The sequence below is a fragment of the Eretmochelys imbricata genome, chromosome 2 (assembly GCF_965152235.1).
Source record: "Eretmochelys imbricata isolate rEreImb1 chromosome 2, rEreImb1.hap1, whole genome shotgun sequence".
NCBI lineage: Eukaryota > Metazoa > Chordata > Testudines > Cheloniidae > Eretmochelys > Eretmochelys imbricata.
In genome coordinates this window covers 84,647,058-84,669,960 of record NC_135573.1, presented here as the reverse complement: position 1 = coordinate 84,669,960, position 22,903 = coordinate 84,647,058, and the positions used below count along the sequence as shown (strand labels likewise).

Here is a 22,903-nt window from a genome sequence, read left to right as displayed (position 1 = left end):
GGAAGCTGGTGCCAGGCAATGCGGGGCAGCTGCTGCTCTGGTTGGTGCCATGGATCAGGCAGCCATAGTGTTTCCTCTTCTCCTCCTGCTGCTGTTGCAGGGGGTTGATGCTGCTCCTCAGCTTCAAGCTCTCTTTTCTCATGCAGCCGGTAAGAGCTGCAGCGGGAGGGACCTGGCTCCATGGCTGGCAGAGCCCTTGGGGAACAGGGACCACAGGAGAGCCCTCCTGGTACACAGCCCCTAGCTACTCCCTCCCTGCCCACACAGCCCCTAGCTTCCCCCTGCCTGCACCCTGAGCTACCCCCCTGCTTGCACACAGCCCCTAGCTTCCCCCTGCCTGCACCCTGAGCTACCCCCCTGCCCGCACACAGCCCCTAGCTACCGGCTCCCTGAGCTGTTTTCAAACTTTTTGAGCTGAGCCTCGCACCTTTGAATTATAGTTTTTAAGTTGTGGCACCGGGATGCGCAACCAAAAGACAGGCTGGGTGGCCTGCTGAGGTGAATCAAGGGCTGGAGCTGGCTTGAGCTCCACTGGCCCCTGCCCCCAAAACAGAAGTCATACTACACCTATGCCCGAGGCCCCTCCCAGCCCAAACCCCCTGAGAACCTCCTTCTGCTGCTGGGCCCTGGCATTTTAAATAGCATGTTCTAATTGATTGTCTTTGAACTCATTTGAATACGAGCAATTTTACCAGGTGTCCCGTATTCAGCACGGGCGAAGATGGCCACCCTAGATTCAAAGGAGGGCCTTTTAAGGCATCTGAGCACCAAGCTGAGGTCCCGTGATAGTGCAGGGCATCTGATTTATGAGAAGATGTTTGCCAATCTCTTCAGAAACCTCCTTGTTGTAGGATAAGCAAAGACAGAAAAACCCTCTACCATATGATGGAAGGCCGTTATAGCTGCCAAGTGCACTCTAACAAAGCTTAGAGACAATCCTGTCATTTTAGCTCTAGGATGTAATCCAGTATAACTAATAATGGAGAGGATGTAGTGAAAGATGTCTTAGATTATACCAGTGATTGAATCTCATCCACTTTTGTACATAGGTATTACGAGTGGATTGTTTCCTACGATGTAACAGCACACTCGTTACATCCTCAGAACAGTCTGCTTCTAACCCTGTGAACCTTCTATCAGCCATGCCTTGAATTGAAGCAGCTCAAGGTTGGGGTGAAGGATTTGACCGGCACCCTGTGGGAGAAGATGGGGAAAGGTCTGGAGGGTAATTGGTTGACAGACAGAGAGCCGGATGAAGTAAGGGAACCATCTTTGTCTTGGTCACATCAGAACCACTAGAGTAACGCTGGCCTTGTCTTTTCTGATCTTGAATAGCACCATGGATATCGAGAATGTTGGGGGAAATGCATACAGCAGGCCTGAACTCCAAACAAAGGTGAAAGGCTTCCCCTAGGGAGTGATGACCCAGTCCGCCTCTCAAGCAGAACTGGGAGTCTTCTTGCTCTTTGGGGTGGCGAACAGCTCTATCTGCAGGTTGCCCCAACACTGAAATATCCGGTGGAGTGTAATGCAATCTATCTCCCATTTGTGATCTTGTAAGAAAGGCCTGCTGAGGGCATTTGCTGCTGTTTGATATTTTGGGCATCTGATATTTTGTATACCCAGAAAGTAAGCTGCTGAGATAATGATCTGGTTTCGTATGCACCAATTCCAGAGTCTCCTTGCTTCAGCACAGGGGGAAGGTGATCTCGCTCCCCCTCGAAAGTGATATAAAACATTCAGGACAGGTTGTCCATCATTTTTTTCCATGTACTTGCCCCTGATTTCTGGAACCAGGAAGTACCTGGAATAAAATCATTTCCCTCTGTATAGCATAGGAGCCACTCAATAGCATCCAAGTTTAGGAGGATGTCTATTTCCTGTCACAGGAGATGCTCATCTTTTAAGGTATGCAGTGACTTGTCATTTTTTTCTGCAAACAGCTTCAATCCATCGAAAGGAAGGTCCCTCAACTGTATTTTGGACTTCCCTCAGAAACCCTGAGAGCTGAAGCCAGGAGGGCCTCCTCATGACTGCCATGGAGATAGAAAGAGCAGCTGTACCAGTGGTGTCCAGGGAGGCCTGCAGAGTTGTTCTTGCCAGAGGCTGACCCTCAGCAATGATTGCCTAAAATCGTTTCCTCTACTCTATTGGAAGATGCTCAATGGTTAGTATGGCTTTATTTCACCATGAGAGCTTGGTAGTTGGTGAACCTAAATTGTAGAGACGTGGATGAATAGGACTCTTAGCCAAATAAGAATAAGTCAAGTCGCTGTAGATCTCTATCATAAGGTGATGAGTTAGCATGATGCTGTCTTCCACATTCTTTCACAGTGTCCACCACAAGGGAGTTGGGTGATGGATACAAAAATAAAAATTCTGAGTCCTTACAGGGAACGTAATATTTTTTTTTGTCCATCCTGTTACAAGTAAGTGGTATTGTGGCCAGGGTTCGCCAAATTATTTTTGCATCGTCTAGCAGGGCGTCATTAATCAGTACATGATGTGGGCAGATGATGTAGTGTGCAGAATGTCTAGCAGCTTATGCTGTGACTCCTTAACCTCCTCAAGTGGAATTTCCAAGGAGTTCTCTTTCCTTTTAATAAGGTCCTGGAATGGTTTAAAAATCACCAACCAGTGATGGTGGAGAAGGCATGGCGGCTTCACCTGGACAGGAGGAAGATATGTTAGAATGGACAAGGAAATCACCCGAAAAGCTCACTTCCTGCTCCTCAGTGATCTCCTCCTGTGGATCAAGCATCCTAGAGAGCGACAGACAGAGAGAGAGAGGCAGGCTGGTGAGGATTGTCTTCTCTCTGGATGACAAAAACACTAGGGGCCCTGGAAAATTGCTGGCAATAAGCCATCCAGAGTTTCAGTATGACCAACGAGGTGGTGCATAGGGCAGGGGTGGAGGCAGCACCCAAGGGTGTCCATACCAACTGCATGGGGCATGTCTCTCACTGGGACATGCGGATTCCTTGGAAGTCTCAGGAAAGAAGTTTCCCTGATAATGGAAGGGAGAGCCCTGAATGGCAATGTGGGAGACTGATGAGAAGTGCCCATCTTCTTCCTCCTCGACACTTGGTAAAGGTGGAGCACTCAGACAGATAGATGGACACTCCAATGTTACCAGGTGAATGTCTGGAGACCAAGAGGTGTTCAATACCAGCAATGGTTTGGTGCCAAAGAGAGGGGATTCAAGTGTTTCTGTTAATGCCAGGTCTTGCAGGAATCAAAACACTTGTGGTACTGGAGCAATGATTGATACCGATGAAGCAGGTTGGCAGAAGTAACTGTGGCAGAGGGAGCAGTCGGTACCAAAAGTCTTATGTGCTCTGATGAATAGTAGGTGATGGTCTGGTCTTCTGTGGTGCCAAAGTGCTGGGTATCTAGTACTCTGTTGGTACCAATTTAGAAGAGCTGGTCGTCTTCTCGCTCCACTCCAATCACCAGATGCTACCAATCTTCTGGAGCAGGAACACTTAGAGTCCTTGGATTTACCGGTGTTCACGGTACCTGAGGAACCTACAGCCTTGTCAGTACCGAGTTGGAGACTGGTACGTGCCAAGGCAGGTGTCTGCAACAGAGACTGTTTCTTTGAGGTAGAGTCTCTACCTAGCGGGCTTGAAAACCGCTTTCTAGAGTCTTTTTGAGAGGATTCCATAGATTTCTTTTTCAATGCTCTAGAGGAGTGCTGTGCTGAGGAGGTTGAAGTGGTCGACTTGTTGGGAGACCATTGTATGGGAGGGTCCCCAGTCAGAGTGAGCTCTCCATCATAAGGCGATGTAGCTTAAATCCTGCTTCTTTCTGGCTCTCGATTGTAATGCCAAGCAGAAGTTACAGTTTTGGGGAACATGTGACTCCCCAATGCAACGGACACACCAGGAGTACCTGTCAGTGACTGGGATAGCTTCTTGGCACGAAAGGCAGTGTTTAGAACCAGGCATGTCCTTCCATCATTTAAGTTCCTCTGAGGGGAGGGGGAAAAAAAAAAAAAAAAACAGGCGAAAGACAACTGGCCTTATCCTAAACAAATAAAAAAAATTATTACAAAAATTTACTTATTTTATAAAATTACTACAACTAGCACACACAAAGGAAACACTAAGAACTACCACTAATTAGTAACATATGAGGAAAAAAATACAGTTGAGGTAAGCTCAACTCAGATGCTGCTAAGGCTCTGTTTCAGGCCAGGGCGATTGAGAAGGAGCTGAGGTCAGTTCACCCGCAGAGCTCTACGTAGCCACTGTGCCAGGCACAAGGCTACAGGGGGCACATGCGTGGGCCGAACAGACACTGCTATGTAAAATCTTTGATCTGACGCACATGCACATCTACGGGGAGCACCAATAAGGGCACTACTTGAAGAAGATAGATTTTTATTTCGGTTATCAAAATATACATTTGTTGCTGTTTAAACAATTAAACATTGTCATTTAAAAAAAAAAAAAATTTCCATGCCAATGTGCCTTATCTAGCATTCACAAGCCTCCCTTCTTTACTTAATTATCCTGTACTTACATGAAAATAACTTCAGAGTAAAAGACTGTAAAGCTAACGCAAAGAAAAGTTCAACAATTACATTTTAAATCCTAATATCAGTGAATAATGAAATTGTGCTTTCCTTGATTTAAAGTTATAGCATAATCAATCCATTTTAATATCAAATTTATCAGTTATGTATAAAGCATAAAAATAAAATAAATGCTAGGTGTTTCGCAACAAATTGAAGAGTGCAAATTTCACAATACAGTCAACTTTTTAATCACGGTAACAAAGACAGGAACTCAAATGTTCTTCAGTAAACTCAGCTTCTTCATAAAACTATACACCATCAGAGTCTTAGTCCAGATCTTCAGCTAGTGTAAAATGGCATAGCTCCATATAAATCAATGGACCAGTACTGAATTACACAACCTGAGAATCTCATTTGTTTAAAAAGAAACCTCAGAGTGATATTTAGGAGTAGCCAAATTAGAGATGTGTGTCAATTATTTCAAGTCAAAATTTATCTGGCTTTGATTTTTCCTAATTTGTCTTTCACTTCCCCCTCTCCCCGCCCCGCCCCCCCCCCAAAAAAGGAGGGAGGTGAATACAATAAAACAAACTGAAGCAATTTTCACTGATGTTCACTACCTAAAACACTCATTTGAAATTCAGCACTCGGGAGAAAAAAAAAGTACCAAAACATTTGTTTTGTTGCTGCTGCTTTGCTTTTAATCTAAAAGTAAGAGGTAACATTCCTAACATATTCATTGTATTTTTTGAAAATGTGTGCAAAGAGCTTTATATGTAGTTTTGGAAAACAGAACCAAAATTACTATCTTTCTAAAACAAATGTTTAAATGTAATGTTTTTTGCTCCCCCTTGTTAAGCTGAACTGAGTTAGCTCAACTCCACTCTCTAAACTTTTCAGTCGAGAAAGCTAGTGAAGAAAATAAAAAGGAAGGTTAACTTACGTGCCCCAGACTGAATTTTCATCAGCTCCTGAAGGTCAGTGGTGATTTTGGTGACCTGCTTGTGGAACTGTTGGACAGAATTTTTGAGGCCAGAAATGTCTTTGGAATGAGATGTCATGGTTCCATTCATCTGATTGATGCAGTTCCATAAGCTAGTGACATGCTTGTTCAGACCTTCTTTTATTCGCTGCAGGCTACCTGAGATGGAGTCCATTTTGCTGCAGACTTTTTCAACATGGGACAGTCTGCTATCCACATCCGAGACTCCCTCTTGGATATCATCGGTGTTCTCTTTACATTTCCTGAGGTCATTAAAGATTTGGTACTTTAGCTGTTCCATCCTCTCCTTCACCTCATTACAGCAATTATTTGGGTGAGAGGTTTGACTCACAACTGTTCTTCGTATTTCATCTATTTTTCTGAATACACCTCGCTGGATCTTTTCACATGTAGAATTGACACCCAGAAGTTGCTCCTTGCAGCTGCTCAAGCCAACCTGAAGATTTTTCACATCTTTATCGATGATGTTTAGACCATACCAAATTCTACGAAGATCCTTCTGGATGTTCTGTTGGTTGCTCTTAGTAAAGTTAAATTTCTCATTAAGGGAACCATTTAAAGACTTCAAAAGAGCAGAGTTGTCTTCTACTTTCAAAAGCAAGTATTCATATTTGTTGCTACCATTTTCTATGCTTTTCTGAAGCTCTTCCATATTTAGGGGTGCAGATTGGCATTTCTGCCAGCAAAGGTGTTCAATGGCTTGCAGTTTGTTCCTCAGGAGATTCATCTCAGTTGTAAGCTGCTCATTTCCAGATCCTGGGTCACTGTGCAAGACTGATCCTGAACTAATTGATAGTCCATCTGAGGCTGTGGCATTGGCAATTTCTAAAATAGTGCCACCCAGCCTGTCTTCCAGTGCCTGTAGTTTTTGATCAAGTAAGTCTCTGACTTCATCCACTTCAGCAGCTATAGCACCTCGGAGAGTTTCCTCAATGTAAAAACAATGTTCTTCAGCATTCCTCTCTGTAATATTAATTCTAGCGTCTAGCTCCTCCCATCTTGGGCCAAAGATGTCTTCTAGATTTGGAGTGGACATGCGAATGATTTCATTATCTATTCTGGCATTTAAGATTCTGTGTGCTTCCACAACTCTGTCAAGTTTCTCATCCAAATTCTTTATCTGTTGACCAAAGTCATCACTGTGGCTGGTCTTGCAGCAATCTGACTGGTTTGAAGGAGCCTGGATCTGAGTTCTGAGCTCGTTTATTTCTTTCCTTAGGCCATTTTCTTTTTCTTCTACAAGTTGTATTATTTCTGAACAGCTGGTTTCATGGTCATCACATTGTTGCTGGATATCCATTAGTTTGTATTCACATGAGTTTTTCAGATCTGCCATTTTCTTCTCCAATCCTTCCAGCATTTCTTGTCTCAGGACCTCAATTTTAGAATCTAGATATTCCTGATATAAATCACCACTCGGTATTGTTATTGTAGGTCCTCGTACTGCTTCCTGCAGTTGTTTTAATTGCCCTTCATAGCTTTTCACTTTCCCATTCAGTTCTTCCAGCTTGTCATTTTTTGTCTTCAAGGTATTTTTGACCTCAGCTAGTTCAGACTTTATGTCTTCCATTCCAAAATCAGTAAAAGGCTCTTTCTGGTCTTTATTGCCAAGGATTCCAGGCAGATGAATACTGTCTGTTTCACCACCCAGGACACTATCAGGCCCTGGGTGATCATGAAGGTTGTTCAGCCACGAGACCAACATTTTACTGGCATCTTCTTGGACAGTAAGTTTCAGGTTTTCATTCACACCTGCTAAGGAGGATTGAAGATCAAGCACTGTTCGCGTAAGTCGAAACAATTCATCCTCAAGGAACTGAATTTTCTTCCCAGGTGATTCCCAGGGCATTTCTGTTGGTTCTGAGTCTGTTTTAAAGACATAATGGAAACAAAATTTGGATGCAAGTATGTCTAAACAACAACAGTTTAGAACAACTGGAGATCAATTTTAATTTCTTTAGGTCAAGTTAAAAGCATATTAATGCTTTATAAATATTATATAGGTTGGTGTCATCTTTTCTATTCTCAGTCCTTGTTGTCAGTGGTTTATAATTCAGCCGTTTTCAGTTCATTCCAAGGTAAAGGACTGAAATCTTTAGTGTTTTGGCTGCATCCTGCACTAGAGATCAAAGAGATCCTTACGCCTGTCCCTTCTTTGTAGACCCATGATATCTAGCCGCTAGTATACATATTAAGTAGCTATATTTACCTAGAGTTTACATGAATGATTATTTTAGAGCCATTATATCTCTCATAATAATTAATACTGGTCACATTATAAGCAGAAAACAACTTTACCTTTTTCTGCTCCTGAATTATTTGTGAATAGGCATTAATTTCAGTGGGACCACTCGTGCTTACAGTTAAGGTTTGTTCTTAAATATCTTGTTGAACCAAGGTCTAAGCACATTTATATGATGGAGTAACGCAGATTCCAAGGTTATAACCCTTGTTTTAAAAATTCCAAGTTATTTAATATACATTTTAAAAGTCCATAAGGAATGTGTGTTTTCTACAAGCAAAAACTAGAAAAGAGAAAAGGAAATTCTCACGCACAAAGAAAATTATTAGATCATAACACTGAATTTATTTTCTTTTGTCAAACAAAGGTAAAAATTTAGTCTTATAGTTGAAATTCAGTTATTAACTAATAACTGCACTTCAATTGCAAGGTAATATATGGTCAAGATATAGTGGGCAACCTTATATATAACCTATATGCACAATGAACTCATATAAATTGAATTTTCAGCCTGATCATTAATTTTTGGATTTAGTCATTCAAGTCAGGTCCTTGATGTAATTTTTGTATACATAAATACAATATATACATACACAGATTTGTGTGTATATATATGAATATAGACATACAAACTGTATATATAGTGTAATAGAGAGACAAGGTGGATGAGGGAATATCTTTTATTGGACCAATTTCTGTTGGTGAAAGAAACGAGCTTTTAAGTTACACAGAGCTCTTGCTCACGTATGGGAAAGGTACTCAGAGTGTCATAGCTAAATACAAGGTGGAACAGATTGTTTAGCGTAAGTTAGAATATCTATTAAGGGACCATTCAAGTTGAAGTAGTCCATTAACACCTCTGCAGTCATAGGATAAAAGGGGAGGGGCATTGGGGTTACGAATTCTTGTAATAAGCCATAAATTTAATGTCTTTATCAGAACCATGATTTTTAGGCCTGGTCTACATTACAGATTTTGGTAGACGTAAACTACCTTGCCTTGACTAACTGAGAAAGTGTCTTCCCTTAAATTTGGCTCTTGCAGAGTGATATGGTGTTTCTGTTTTGTGTGTGAAAAATGATAAGACAGAAACACCGTATCATCCGTGGTGAAGACTTTTCACAAAACCATTACTCCATTTCTGAGTGTGTACTCACCTACTAAGGAAACCTGCATGAACACCTTCGAAAGACAAGCCTGAGAGCTTACATTCATAATTTTAAAAAAAACAAGGAGTACTTGTGGCACCTTAGAGACTAACAAATAAATTTTGTTAGTACTCCTCGTTTTCTTTTGCTGATACAGACTAACACGGCTACTACTCTGAAACCCGATTCCTAACTTTGCTCAACACCAGGGCCAGGTCTATAGAATTATGTCGACCTAATTTACGTGAGCATACAGTCACTGCAGTTATTAAATCACTTGTGTGTGTAGACACTTGACTTCTTTTGTCATCAGTGCGCAGCCTCACGAGTGCTTGTATCAATTTTATTGTCAGTGTGGGATGGCTCCTAGAAGCCAGTAAGAGTCGACGTAAGCAATGCAGTGTCTACACTGACACTGCATTGACTTAATTACATCGACCATGACTAGGGTGACCAGAAAGCAAATGTGAAAAATCGGGATGGAGGTGGGGGGATAATAGAAGACTATATAAGACAAAGACCCAAAAATCGGGACTGTCCCTATAAAATTGGGACATCTGGTCATCTTAACCATGACTCTATGCCACTTGGGGAGGTGATGTTACTAAATCGACGCAGAGAGGCACTTATATCGGCAAAAGCCAAATTTAAGGGAAGACATTTCCACAGCTGGGTCGGCGCAAGGCAGCCTACGTCAACCTAATCCCGTATCGTAGACCAGGCCTAAAAAAATCATGGTTTTGATAAAGACAATGAATTTATGACTTATTACAAGAATCTGCAACCTACTAACTCCTCCCCTGCCCTTTTTTGTCCTCGGACTGCAAAGGTGTTAATGGGCCACTTCAACTTGAATGGTCCTTTAGAATATCTGTTAACTCCTTATTCTAAACAATCTCTTCCACCCTGTATTTAGTAGTGATGCTCTGAGTACCTTTTCTAGACCTGAGGAAGAGCTCTGTGTAGCTTGAAAGCTTGTCTCTTTCACCAGTAGAAGTTGGTCCAATAAAAGATATTACCTCAACTACTTTGTCTCTCTAATATCCTGGGACCAACATGGCTATAGGCATAACTGGTGTGCTAGTTATTTGAAATACTTGCCACCATCTGTTGTCCTTTTTCACAAATAATCACTTACATTATCTAATCTATATTATTCTGTTGAAAATAGATTTATTTACTACTTAAAATCATAGCAATCTGTTCGCTTCCAACCCAGTGTATGTAACAAATGCTAACGGAATTCTGAGTGTTGTACATGATATTAATTTCTGATAAATGTTGTAATAAATTCCTCCAGCAGAAGCCTTCTGTTTCATTGTCTTCTACTTAACCAAGACTAAAATCACAATCTTGTAGTAACTGAACTTCATTTACCCTCGCAGTGTTTTATGAAAACATCGTTTACTCTTACAGGTTTCATCTCAACAGTTGAGGTTTGCTATTTATCTGCCCTGTAGGATTAGTTAGTTATGTTTGGACTGCCCTTTTACAAGTAAAATCCTATGCAAGTATTATGCATTATTAGTATGTAATTTAAAATGATCATGTATTACTATTATCACTTTTGGTTCTATAGCAGTGCTAATCAAACTCATCTTCCCTGCAACATTCTGGGGGGAAAAAGAAAAAAACCCACTAAAAACCTTTAAACTGTATCACAAACAAGTTTACCACAAGGAATTTCCTGAACTATTACTGACCAGCATGGGTTTATGACCAGCCTTATAACCCAGTCATTCATCACCCCCAGGAAACACCCTGAATCAGTATTGTTATAGCTTTGCTATTTCCCCCCCGCCCCCACTATATGAAATCTTGAATATTGTTTTTGAACCATTCAGTAGTCGTGTAACTGAAGCCACTTTTCTTTTGGTTCAAACGACAAAATACAAAACTAGACATGATCATGCATACCAAGAGTCAAACAAAAAGTTACCCAAGACTTTCTTCACACCAGTTCGTGGTGGTGGAGTGGGAAACAGGATGGTTCTTGGTTGTTCTGCTGGGCCTTCTCTGCAATCTGCACCTTTATAACCAGGACAACATCTCCACTCCAGTTCTGTTACTGTCTTATAAGCAATTGTATATCGAGGTCTGAAACTCATACGGTAGCTGCCAAAATAGAAAGAGAGTACTTAAAAGTAATCTATAATCATTCAGTCATTTATATCAGACCTAGATTCAAAGAGACAGTAATCAATGATGACTAATTAAATTAATAATACCTACCAAGATTTATTTTTCCTCTTAGAGAGAGCGTAACACTCTAGTTATACATACACATGAACACCTACCCACTGTTGGTAAGAGTTAAACAGGATGTGCCGCCTGTATAAATCGGGTTTTCACACTATGAACTGACTGATGTACAGGAGAATGGGAAGTTACTGAGAGTGTTGATATTGCACTACTGATTCAACAGTTTTCCTTCCCACTGAATGCTTTTTCTTACATCCTTAAACACAGAGTAGCTGCTGAATCAGAGCCAACCTGAATCTCAAAAAACTTTTGCTGACTATTTTGTCTCATAAAAATACTATTTTTCTGCATTATGTTGACTTACATTTTTTTTCAGCATCAGCATATGTGATATAGTGACCATAGGTGTCGACTCTGTGGGTGCTCTGGGGTGCCACAGCAGCTCCCCTCCACCCCCGCTCACCTCCGCCTCCTCCCCTGAGCAGGCTGATGCATCCTGCTTCTCCCCCATCGCTCCCAGTGCTTGCGCCAAAAAACAGCTGTTTCGCATGGTAAGCCTGGGAGGGAGGGGGAATGTGGTGTGCTTGGGGAAGAGGTGAGGCCTGGGTGCGGATTTGGGGAGAGATCCAATGGGGCAGGGAGGGCGCAGAGTCGGGGCAGGGCCGGGGGAGGCGCGAGCCCCCACCGGCACCAACTAAAGTTGGCGTCTGTGATAGTGACCATTGTCAGAATTAGGAAAGAGGTTCCATTCACTGAGAGTGGCTTAAGAAAAAAAAGGTTTGGAGGTGGGTACAGAATAGGGATATGAAGGACATAGTTAGAAGAAAGGCTTGGAATGATCAGGGGAGGGGGAAAAAGGAGATTAGAGTAGAGAAGTAGGAAGGAGTTAAGGTGTAGAAGATCTTGAAGACAAACCTAAGTGTGCACAGGCAGGGTGCCAGGAGAGACTGATTTCTGTTCTCAAAGTGGCTGAACTTTGAAAGCTGCATCTTGGCCTAGAAAGATTACTCATTCAGAAGCACTGCTGGGCCTTGTTTTTAGTAATTATTAGTTTTATTGGGCCATCTTATGAGCATTTGAAAAATCACATACTGAGCGTGTACAGTGAGTTTTTTCCCCTAAGTTCATTAAATGCACACTTAAGAAAAGATGTGGGATGTGTATGTCAGTAGTTACCTGCATTATGAAGCCCTTCATCTCCCACAGTGCTCCAAAACCAGCCCTGATAATTTTCACACAATGTGGCTAGATTCTGGTGCCTTTGGTGGTAATGTCCAGGTGTTGTTTAGCCAAATAGCTCAAGATTAGGGAATTACCACGTTCTATGACATTACTTTGTAAGACAGCAGAGCTTTGAAACCCTAGAGAATGACAGGTTTCAGAGTAGCAGCCGTGTTAGTCCGTATCCGCAAAAAGAACAGGAGTACTTGTGGCACGTTAGAGACTAACAAATTTATTAGAGCATAAGCTTTCTTGGGCTACAGCCCACTTCATTGGATGCATAGAATGGAACATATAGTACAAAGATATATAATACATACAGAGAAGGTGGAAGTTGCCATACAAACTGTAAGAGGCTAATTAATTAAGATGAGCTATTATCAGCAGGATTATCACTACAAAAGTTTTTTTTCCTCCATGCTGTTCCATATATGTTCCAGTCTATGCATCCGATGAAGTGGGCTGTAGCCCAAGAAAGCTTATGCTCTAATAAATTTGTTAGTCTCTAAAGTGCCACAAGTACTCCTGTTCTTTTTCCTATAGAATGAAACACCTTATTTTTATAGTTTTTAACTACCCCCTTTCCCACCAGCTCTTTTCTTTTTAGAAAAATCCAGAAAAAATAAATTTAATTAAATGCAAAAAACTATATATAAATATTTTAAGTTTCCATGGTTAAGCACTTGTAAGTTGGTAAATTACAAATTTGAAACGTTAACCTTAATTTTGCACCCTCTGTTTATGTATTACAACAATCTTTAATCAGATGATCACCAACTATTTCTAAATATCAAGTTTCTTCCCTATACATGATACATGTGGCATCTTGCAATTTTTTTCATACTACATTGACAGACAGACCATTTTCTCCTTATGGGTATATGCTGAAGCAAGACAACACACACACGCACATCTCATTTCAAAGTAAGAGACAAGGAAAACAAAACAAAACAGGGACTATTTTCTTTAACTGTGTCTCCATAAATTATTACACTTAGAATAAAAAGTAATGTGAACAAATACAATGTTACCTATTTGCTTGAAATAATGCCTTCACGGTTGATAAAATTAGTATCCTGTTGCTATCCTTTATACTGTATAGTGTTTGGTTTGCTTTTTCAGGTCTCAGATTTGTTTGTCTGATTGTGAGTTCTGGTGATAGGCTAATGAAACACACACACACTCCACAACTTTGATGTCACTGGAATAGTAATGCAGTAGAAAGGAAGACAGGATAATGACATAGGACTCAATGGGAGTTTTGCCATTCACGTCAGGAACATATGGATACAGGCAACACACTGCAGACTGAGCACCACAGACAGTCACAAAACTTGAACTATATATGAATGACTGTATTAAATTAATCATTTTCTAACATTAAATTGGGAAGAGTGTTATTGTTTAAATGAGACAGAAATCAACCACCAGACTAAAAAGTTTAAATCCTGCTGTGTTTGGGAAACAATTCCTAACACAAATGAATTAAATATTATTTTAACTGTTACTCTTGTTGACTTCTTGCCACATCCAAAAACAGTTGCTTTAGTAATTAGACATATTTTAGCCAACATCTTCTATTCAGTAAAATGTGTCTTTATCACAATTGTAACATAATGTCCTACATCCGTTATCCATTTACTGTCCCTCTCTGATTTAGTATGCGGCTCAGAAAAGTCGGGGGAAAAATGACTATTAAGAATCCTTTTCTCTTCTAATCAAGTTTCTTTCCACATTCCACTATAATATATTCTAACCTTTGCATCAATCTTAGGTCTAAAGAAAGAGAATGTTTTTCTGCATTACTTTCATTGCAATCTCTAGTTTGAGAAAGAAAGAAAGAATTATTGGACTGTGAAGACAACTGTGTACTTCCTTCAACTTATATAAATATAAGTTGTATTTTTAGGCAGCCTAATTAAAATATTTTTTAAAAAAATCACTTTCTGGAGTCTCTGATCCTTGTGGTTATTTTATCTCAAATGCAGAAGTCCACAGGATTTCTCATCTGCTACTCAGCTAATGTTAACAAAATAATAATCAGAGTCAGTGTATCATGGTTTCAAATTCTGACCTACGGCACACTCATTCAGACTGTTTCCACTAAATTTTACATTCATGAAAATATAAACTCAGAACTGTAGGTTGCACACAAGTTTATTGTTTCTGTTATGATTTCCATCAACAGATCTAACAAATCCTGTTTGTAACTGCAAAGTACAGATGTCCTAGGTCAAATTCCTAAACATTAAATAGATTAATGTAGTGGAAAGTGGAACAATGAAAAAAACAACATCCTGGCCACCCACGACTTTCCTGTTCATCTTTTCTTGTTTATAACATTAAATCACTTATATTCTATATGTAAATTTTGTTAAGGTGCTTTTACTTTGACCTACTTGCTGGAGACAGTGGAGTGGAAATATCTAAATTAATTAGATATTTCAGTGGTTTGAGGGTCATTACAATCTCTCTCAGAAATAGCATCTAACTGGAATACAAACTTTGAACTCATAGGTCAATTTTGGTATGAAGGAGATGGCAATAGATACTCTCTGATTTCCATGAAATGTTTAACTACTCTAAGCTTGGTGTGTGTTCCATTCCATCCCTGTGGGGCCAAACTCCTTTTTGAAAATTAAGATATTTTGTTAATCTGCTCCAAATACAATTAGCTAGGAGTTTGTAATAAACTTTTAAAAGAACAGGTTTAAAGGAATGTAAGAAAAGAACTCAGACACAGAATTTCATCTCACTTTACTCTGAAAAACTGTGTAAATGAATTTTTTTTGAAGCAGTCCCTTTTGCAATTCATAACACAACTATTGCCCTTTACCCTGTGCACACTTTCCCTGTGACCTCCTTCAGAGCTAAACAAGAGGAGATCATCTAAAAAAATATTCAGGTAAAAATAAATCATGACAAAAAACACGTAAGTATAAAAGAGGAGTGAAACAAAAATTAAAGCCAATCAGGACAAATCTTATTCATACAGACAATTTACATATGATTTTACTACTCTATATATCCTGCTAAATAAAATTTAAAAAAAAAAAGTGATTACAGTATGCTTACCATTACTTGATACACATATGGTATTTATGTGAAAATACAACACAGAATATGCCATCAATTACATTTTTTATTTTAACATTTAAAATGTATTTTAAAATACTTCCAATAATTTAATACAAAAATAAGTCTAAAATATTGGGCTGTCCCTCCTATTCTGATTTGACAGTTTAAAAAAACCCCACATGGTAGGTCCCATGAATCAAGAAATCCCTCACCAACCCTATTCCTTGTGAATTCTTGCAAATTTGATAGCCCATACACAGCATACAGCTTACCCAGACCCACTGGCTCTGATTTGAGTTTCAGCTTTACCACATCAGGTTCAAACTCACCTAAATCTTAAAACAAAACTCCATGGAGCAAGAATTAAAATACGTGAAAAGCCATAGAAAGAACAACATACAAGTTCTACACTACTATAATCTTCAAGAGAACTACAGGCATACAAACTGGTGTGCCTTAGCATTTAAATTGGGATTTACGGAGCCACTCAGCCAAGCAGTCCCATCAACATCAGTGTGTCTAGTCATGAGTAAGGCAAACAGGATTTTACCTTAATGGCTTTCCACCATGTTCCCAGCTACAATAAGGTTAATTTCTTAACTGCTGTAGCATTTCGACTACTGATGTATTCCACCATGTTAAAATTGCTCACAATAAGTAGTACATGACCACTCTCACACTGTGGATGTGTTTCTAGGTGATAATTAACAACATGCACCTAGTCTATACATCCAGTTAGTGATTTTCCCATAGTCATTTTCTGATTTTCATAATCAAAAGTCTAAGATGTCATTATGGACCAATGCCAATGAGGATCTGTAACTAGTGGAGACAAAAGTCTCCATTATGCAATTGGGGCTGCACAGATAGATCCTTGGGCCCACAGAGAGTCTCATATGGGACTTTGGGTGGGCACAATGGTCCACCCTCACAGACCCAATTGTACGATTGAGGCCTAAATGTTTAGTACAGAGCACAAGTACTTTCGGGTCAATGCTACCAGTCTCAATATAAATCCTTTATTATGAACAGAACTATGTACAGACATGAGGTAACAAAACTTCCTACTATGCTATGTAGCTCAGCCTGTGATTGCTCTGTCCTGGGCTTCCCTGTTTCTGTCCCAGAAGAATGGAAGTGTGTCACAGGAAACCAAAGACTACATGAAGAATGTACAGGAAGCGTGGCATCTCTACATTTCATGGAAGACTTACTCTATAGCACAACCACTTAAAGATTTTTTTTATCTAACAGTGAACATATTCTAACAATGAATTGTGAGGTTACATATTTTAATAGTACATTTGGATTAAGTGTTAAAATGCCATACAGTAAAAATACCAATTTAAAGCCAAGCCACCCCTTCATGTTGATTTTCATATCACAAAGTGAACAAAAGTCTCTCTTTTCTGCCGGTTTGAGTGTAAGTTTGAAGACAACATATTACCCCAACACTGGTGGGTGGGTGGGGAGGATATAGACAGAATAATGTGCATGGGCTTCTCATGTCTTGTATACTCTCGGCCAACGCACAGCCCACATATCCAGATCGTGGCCAATATGTGGCCTGCAATATAGGGGTAAGGGAATCTTGATCCCCAGCCTTCAGAGCATGTTCTGTAGCTTTGTCCTGCCCTCCCCTTGCAACTCTACACCAATGATTTCACAACAGTTTCACAGGTCCGCCAAGGCCTTTGGAAAATTCATGTTCCATCTTACTACTTGTTAGTACTAGAATGTGGTGAAAATATTGTAACATATAGATTAAATTATCGTTCCATTGACTTGACTTTCTGTAACTGACTATAAAAAAAAAAACAGTTACATAGCTGTTCAGTAACTATTGTTCTTCAAGGTGTGTTGCACATGTCCATTTCACTTTAGGTTTGTGTGCACCAGTGCACTGAAGACAGAAAACTTTCATAGAATCATAGAATATCAGGGTTGGAAGGGACCTCAGGAGGTCATCTAGTCCAACCCCCTGCTCAAAGCAGGGCCGATCCCCAATTAAATCATCCCAGCCAGGGCTTTGTCAAGCCTGACCTTAAAAACTTCTAAGGAAGGAGATTCTACCACCTCCCTAGGTAACGCATTCCAGTGTTTCACCACCCTCATAGTGAAAAAGTTTTTCCTAATATCTAACCTAAATCTCCCCCACTGCAACTTGAGACCATTACTCCTTGTTCTGTCATCTGCTACCACTGAGAACAGTCTAGAGCCATCCTCTTTGGAACCCCCTTTCAGATAGTTGAAAGGAGCTATCAAATCCCCCCTCATTCTTCTCTTCCGTAGACTAAACATCCCCAGTTCCCTCAGCCTCTCCTCATAACTCATGTGTTCCAGTCCCCTAATCATTTTTGTTGCCCTCCGCCGGACTCTTTCCAATTTTTACAAATCCTTCTTGTAGTGTGGGGCCCAAAACTGGACACAGTACTCCAGATGAGGCCTCACCAGTGTCGAATAGAGGGGAGCGATCACGTCCCTCGATCTCCTGGCAATGCCCCTACTTATACATCCCAAAATGCCATTGGCCTTCTTGGCAACAAGGGCACACTGTTGACTCATATCCAGCTTCTCGTCCACTGTAATCCCTACGTCCTTTTCTGCAGAACTGCTGCCGAGCCATTCGGTCCCTAGTCTGTAGCGGTGCATTGGATTCTTCCGTCCTACGTGCAGGACTCTGCACTTGTCCTTGTTGAACTTCATCAGATTTCTCTTGGCCCAATCCTCCAATTTGTCTAGGTCCCTCTGTATCCTATCCCTACCCTCCAGCGTATCTACCTCTCCTCCCAGTTTAGTGTCGTCTGCAAACTTGCTGAGGGTGCAATCCACACCATCCTCCAGATCATTTATGAAGATATTGAACAAAACCAGCCCCAGGACTGACCCTTGGGGCACTGCGCTTGATACCAGCTGCCAACTAGACATGGAGCCATTGATCACTACCCGTTGAGCCCGACAATCTAGCCAGCTTTCTATCCACCTTATAGTCCATTCATCCAGCCCATACTTCTTTAACTTGCTGGCAAGAATACTGTGGGAGACCGTGTCAAAAGCTTTGCTAAAGTCAAGGAACAACACATTCACTGCTTTCCCTTCATCCACAGAGCCAGTTATCTCATCATAGAAGGCAATTAGATTAGTCAGGCATGACTTGCCCTTGGTGAATCCATGCTGACTGTTCCTGATCACTTTCCTCTCCTCTAAGTGCTTCAGAATTGATTCCTTGAGGACCTGCTCCATGATTTTTCCAGGGACTGAGGTGAGGCTGACTGGCCTGTAGTTCCCAGGATCCTCCTCCTTCCCTTTTTTAAAGATGGACACTACATTAGCCTTTTTCCAGTCGTCCGGGACCTCCCCCGATCGCCATGAGTTTTCAAAGAGTTTTCCCCATAGCTGCTCTCACCAGGGCAGCTCATGCACCCTCTGCAACCTTGTGCTGCCAGGTCAGGTATAAAGGGTGGAGCCGCTCTACACACACTCACCCCCCGCCAAGTTCCTTCACTCTGGAAGCTACGTTTGCTGTAACTGCAATGTAGAGAGGAAGGGGGTTGGGTCATGGAACCAACATATGCAACACATCTTTAACAACAACAGTTACTGAACAGGCATGTAACCATTTTTTCTTCAATTGCTTGCAAATGAATCAGAATCCGCAGGGATAATCCTCTTCAGCTGTTGGGTACCAGTGCCAGCAGAGAGAGTGATATCAGACAGAGAACAGTGCTTATGTAGGGACTTAGTAAAGCGGTGTTGAGGAGAAGATGATCTGGAGTCCCGAAGACCTCCCCCCACATGACTTCCGGCAAGGCCACTGCTGTATTTGATACGGTACCAGAGTCAAACCCCAGTGCAACCTATCTAGATATGCTTCTGTAAGAGTCACTGTGCTGGAGCCTTGACCTGTGCCATGAAGAACAAGGAGACAGTTGATATCTCCTGTAATGAGAGCTCGATATGTAGGATCCCACATCTGTATCCAAAGAAAAGTCAACACTGAAAGGCCAAGGGGGCACAGTATAGGGCAAAGTAGCCAGGGACCTGGACTAGCACTCAGAGGATGGTAGTGGAAAAATTATCCAAGGCTTCTCTGCTGAAGGGACTGTGCACTTGGACTGTTGCATCAGAGTCCAGACCCTGAGGGTACCAACAAAAGCCCAGTTCCCAAAGATATCAGATGTACAGGTGCCAAGCAAGATCCCAGTACCAGTACCTGCACGGAAGGAATAATCGGTACCTGGATCTCATCCTGTAACAGGTGAGTTCAGCACTGACAAAAGACCCCTGTCCATGGCGTACACCTCAGGCTTCGTCGATACCGATATAGCAGTGTGTATTGCAGAGGAAGTTAATGCTGTTGAAGATCCCAGCAATGGAGTTGGTCTACATGGTACCAAATGAGGATCCAGAGTCAATGACTGTACATTGCTAGAATGCAGTGCCAGGGAGCTCCTACCAGAAGTCTTCTTGTGAGAATCTGTAGGGAATCTAGCTCTCAAAAAGAAGCGGCTTTCTTCTGGCTAGAAATGGTTGCAATCAAATGGGGGTGCAAAGCTGCTTCCATCAGGATGAAAGGCAAACTTCCCTCAACTACTTAGTCTTAGTCTTAAATCCCCTACAAACAGGGGATTTATGCCTCAAAGTGACCTTCTGCCAAACACTTTAAACAGCAAGGGAGAGGATTGCTGACTGGCATGGACATGTTAGAGCCAGAACAGTGCTTAAATCTCGAGGATTTAGGTACACTGAAGTATCCAAAAATCTCAAAGAAAACACTATAAAACTCAAGGAAATGTTTTAGAAACAAAAACCAAGTACCACTAACAATAACTACTGCTAATTAAAAACTAATTTACAATAAATTATTTCTAGAAAGTTTTCTAGAGGGACAAAGGGAAGAGAATGTGAGAAGCTCACACATTCCCCAACTATCAACCACAGCCAGTGAGAAGAAACTGGGGGGGGGGGGGGAAAGAGGGGCCACCCCTTAATACCTTCAGCTAGCAGCATGAGGAGAGTTCATATACAGTACTGCAACAAATGATAGGGAATACCTTGGATTCACTGAAGTAAATGAAAGTTTTCCACTGATTTTAATGGAGTCGATTTCACCCAGACAAGATGCTTTATGATACAACTCACTGCCATTCTACAGCATTTGTAGTTTGATTTTAGAAAAATATAAAGTGTCTTAATAAAGTAGAAAGAAAAGGAGTACTTGTGGCACCTTAGAGACTAACCAATTTATTTGAGCATGAGCTTTCGTGAGCCACAGCTCACTTCATCGGATGCATACCGTGGAAACTGCAGCAGACTTTATATATACACAGAGAATATGAAACAATATCTCCTCCCACCCCATTGTCCTGCTGGTAATAGAATGGATTTTTTACCTTCAGTCCTTTTGGTACGATGTCCATCTGTTTGCATTTGGAAAGGAAGATGAGCTCACGAAAGCTCATGCTCAATTAAATTGGTTAGTCTCTAAGGTGCCACAAGTACTCCTTTTCTTTTTGCGAATACATACTAACACGGCTGTTACTCTGAAACCTGTCATTAATAAAGTAGGCGTTTATTCCAAAAGCATTTACTACAAGTGGTTTAAATTCTTTTGTGAATTCCTAGGATGGCTGGATTTAGGGTTTTGGGGCCTTCAATGTTATTTCTGGGGACTTCCATCACTTTAAGCTCTCCTCACCTTCTCAAATTCCCGAAGAATTGGTTCTTGTGGGTCTCAGAATCCAGCTCAATTCTTAGGTTTTTTATTCTTAAAAACTTTTAATTCTGAAAACTAAAAAGACAACTTTTTATTGTTCTATATGCTGGTAAATAATTGTGTGCATATAATCCAAATATTTCAAAAACAGAAAAATATTTTTTGGGGCAGGAACACAGATTAACTTGCTGAAGGCATAAATGTGAAGGGAGAGAGAGCTGTAAAGTTAGGAGTAAATCTAGACTACACTGAGAGTTAAAATGCCATTAACAAAGAAAAATAGCCAAATAAACATTTTCAAATTATCAGTTTCTTGGTCTGACATTAAGAAAAAAAAATCAAGGTTCTTTTTACTGAATGCACTAAAGAAATAATTCGCAAAAAGAAAAGGAGTACTTGTGGCACCTTAGAGACTAACAAATGTATTTGAGCATAAGCTTTCGTGAGCTACAGCTCACTTCATCGGATCACAAAAGCTTATGCTCAAATACATTTGTTAGTCTCTAAGGTGCCACAAGTACTCCTTTTCTTTTTGCGGATACAGACTAACACGGCTGCTACTCTAAAGAAAGAATTGTCTGTTTATTGCTGGCACCGTTTACTGTATTACATTGCTATTTTTATTTCCAGTTGCTAACTTAATATATAAAAAGACAGAACACGTGCTGGGCGGGGAGGTGAGGAGGAAGGATAGGGAGTGACTTGCTGAATAAAATAATTTCCGTCTAGCAAGTGAGGACGGAAAATAAAAAACGGACGGCCATAAATCAGAATTAAGTGTGCCATTAATTTTACACACTTGATCAATGCCAGCACTGGCAAAATCCTCCCAAACAAAATTCCAGTGCCTGAGTCTTACAGCTATGATCAGGCACTGCGATGAATACTGGCACAGCGAAACAAAAGGAAGAAAAAGGAAGCCAAAAAATAGTATTTAGGACTCAATCTTACAATGTTCACACATGCACAACTACCATTAAAATCAATGAAAGATATGTGTACACAACTACTGCCCAGACTAGCTAAGTCTTGAACAAACACCTGTTGGCCAAACGATTCGATCAACACTTATGGCGACTTGGCAGGAACCGGTTTAAACGTAGCACATCTGCACCGTAGGGGCCTGTTTACACTTAAAAGGCTGCCGTGGTGCAGCTGCACTACTCTGAAGGCAGCACCGCCGCCAGCAGCAGTGCGGCGCAGAAGTAAGGGTAGCAGCACCACACGTCTCCTACAATAACCTTGCAAGCCCCCGCCACGACTCCTTTTTGGGCAGGACCCCTCCAATTACAACACCATGAAGTTTCAAATTTCAGTAGCTGAAATAACGAAATTTACAATTTTTTAAATCCTACGACCATGAAATTGACCAAAATGGACTGTGAATTTGGTAGGGCCCTACTCGCTGCTAACTAGCACAAATGAGAGCAGCCTCTGAACACTCTAAACTGTGCTGGGGCAGGACAGAGAATCCCACTCACTATAGCCCCACTCCTGTATGCCACTCTGCAACACTGAGCAGAAGCTGGGTGCAGCCGAGACTCTAGCCCGATATCACTTCAGGATGTTTGTTTCTCTTGTAAGGGACAGGTGGATTATGGGGCACTGTTAGAAGAGAAACACATTTAATTATTCTCAATACCACACCCTTAAATTCCACTTTTAGTTACAGAATCCATTGTATTTAAAACATCCAGAAGAAACCTAAATACTTCTAATAATAAGAAAACAGAAAAAAGATCTGTATTTTAAAAAGGGGTTGGGAAAATGC

At 40.9% G+C, this 22,903-nt stretch overlaps 1 protein-coding gene across 1 annotated transcript in view; it reads right to left on the bottom strand.

Annotated features, from left to right (window-relative positions):
- The window catches only part of EMILIN2 (elastin microfibril interfacer 2), a 54,109-nt gene that overhangs the window by 21,140 nt on the left and 10,066 nt on the right, over nt 1–22,903 (bottom strand). The window contains exons 3-4 of the mRNA XM_077810410.1: nt 10,855–11,030; nt 5,466–7,391 (exon numbers count right to left, since the gene is read on the bottom strand). Of these exons, the coding sequence (XP_077666536.1) occupies nt 5,466–7,391; nt 10,855–11,030 (2,102 nt within the window). The remainder of the gene's footprint in view (nt 1–5,465; nt 7,392–10,854; nt 11,031–22,903) is intronic.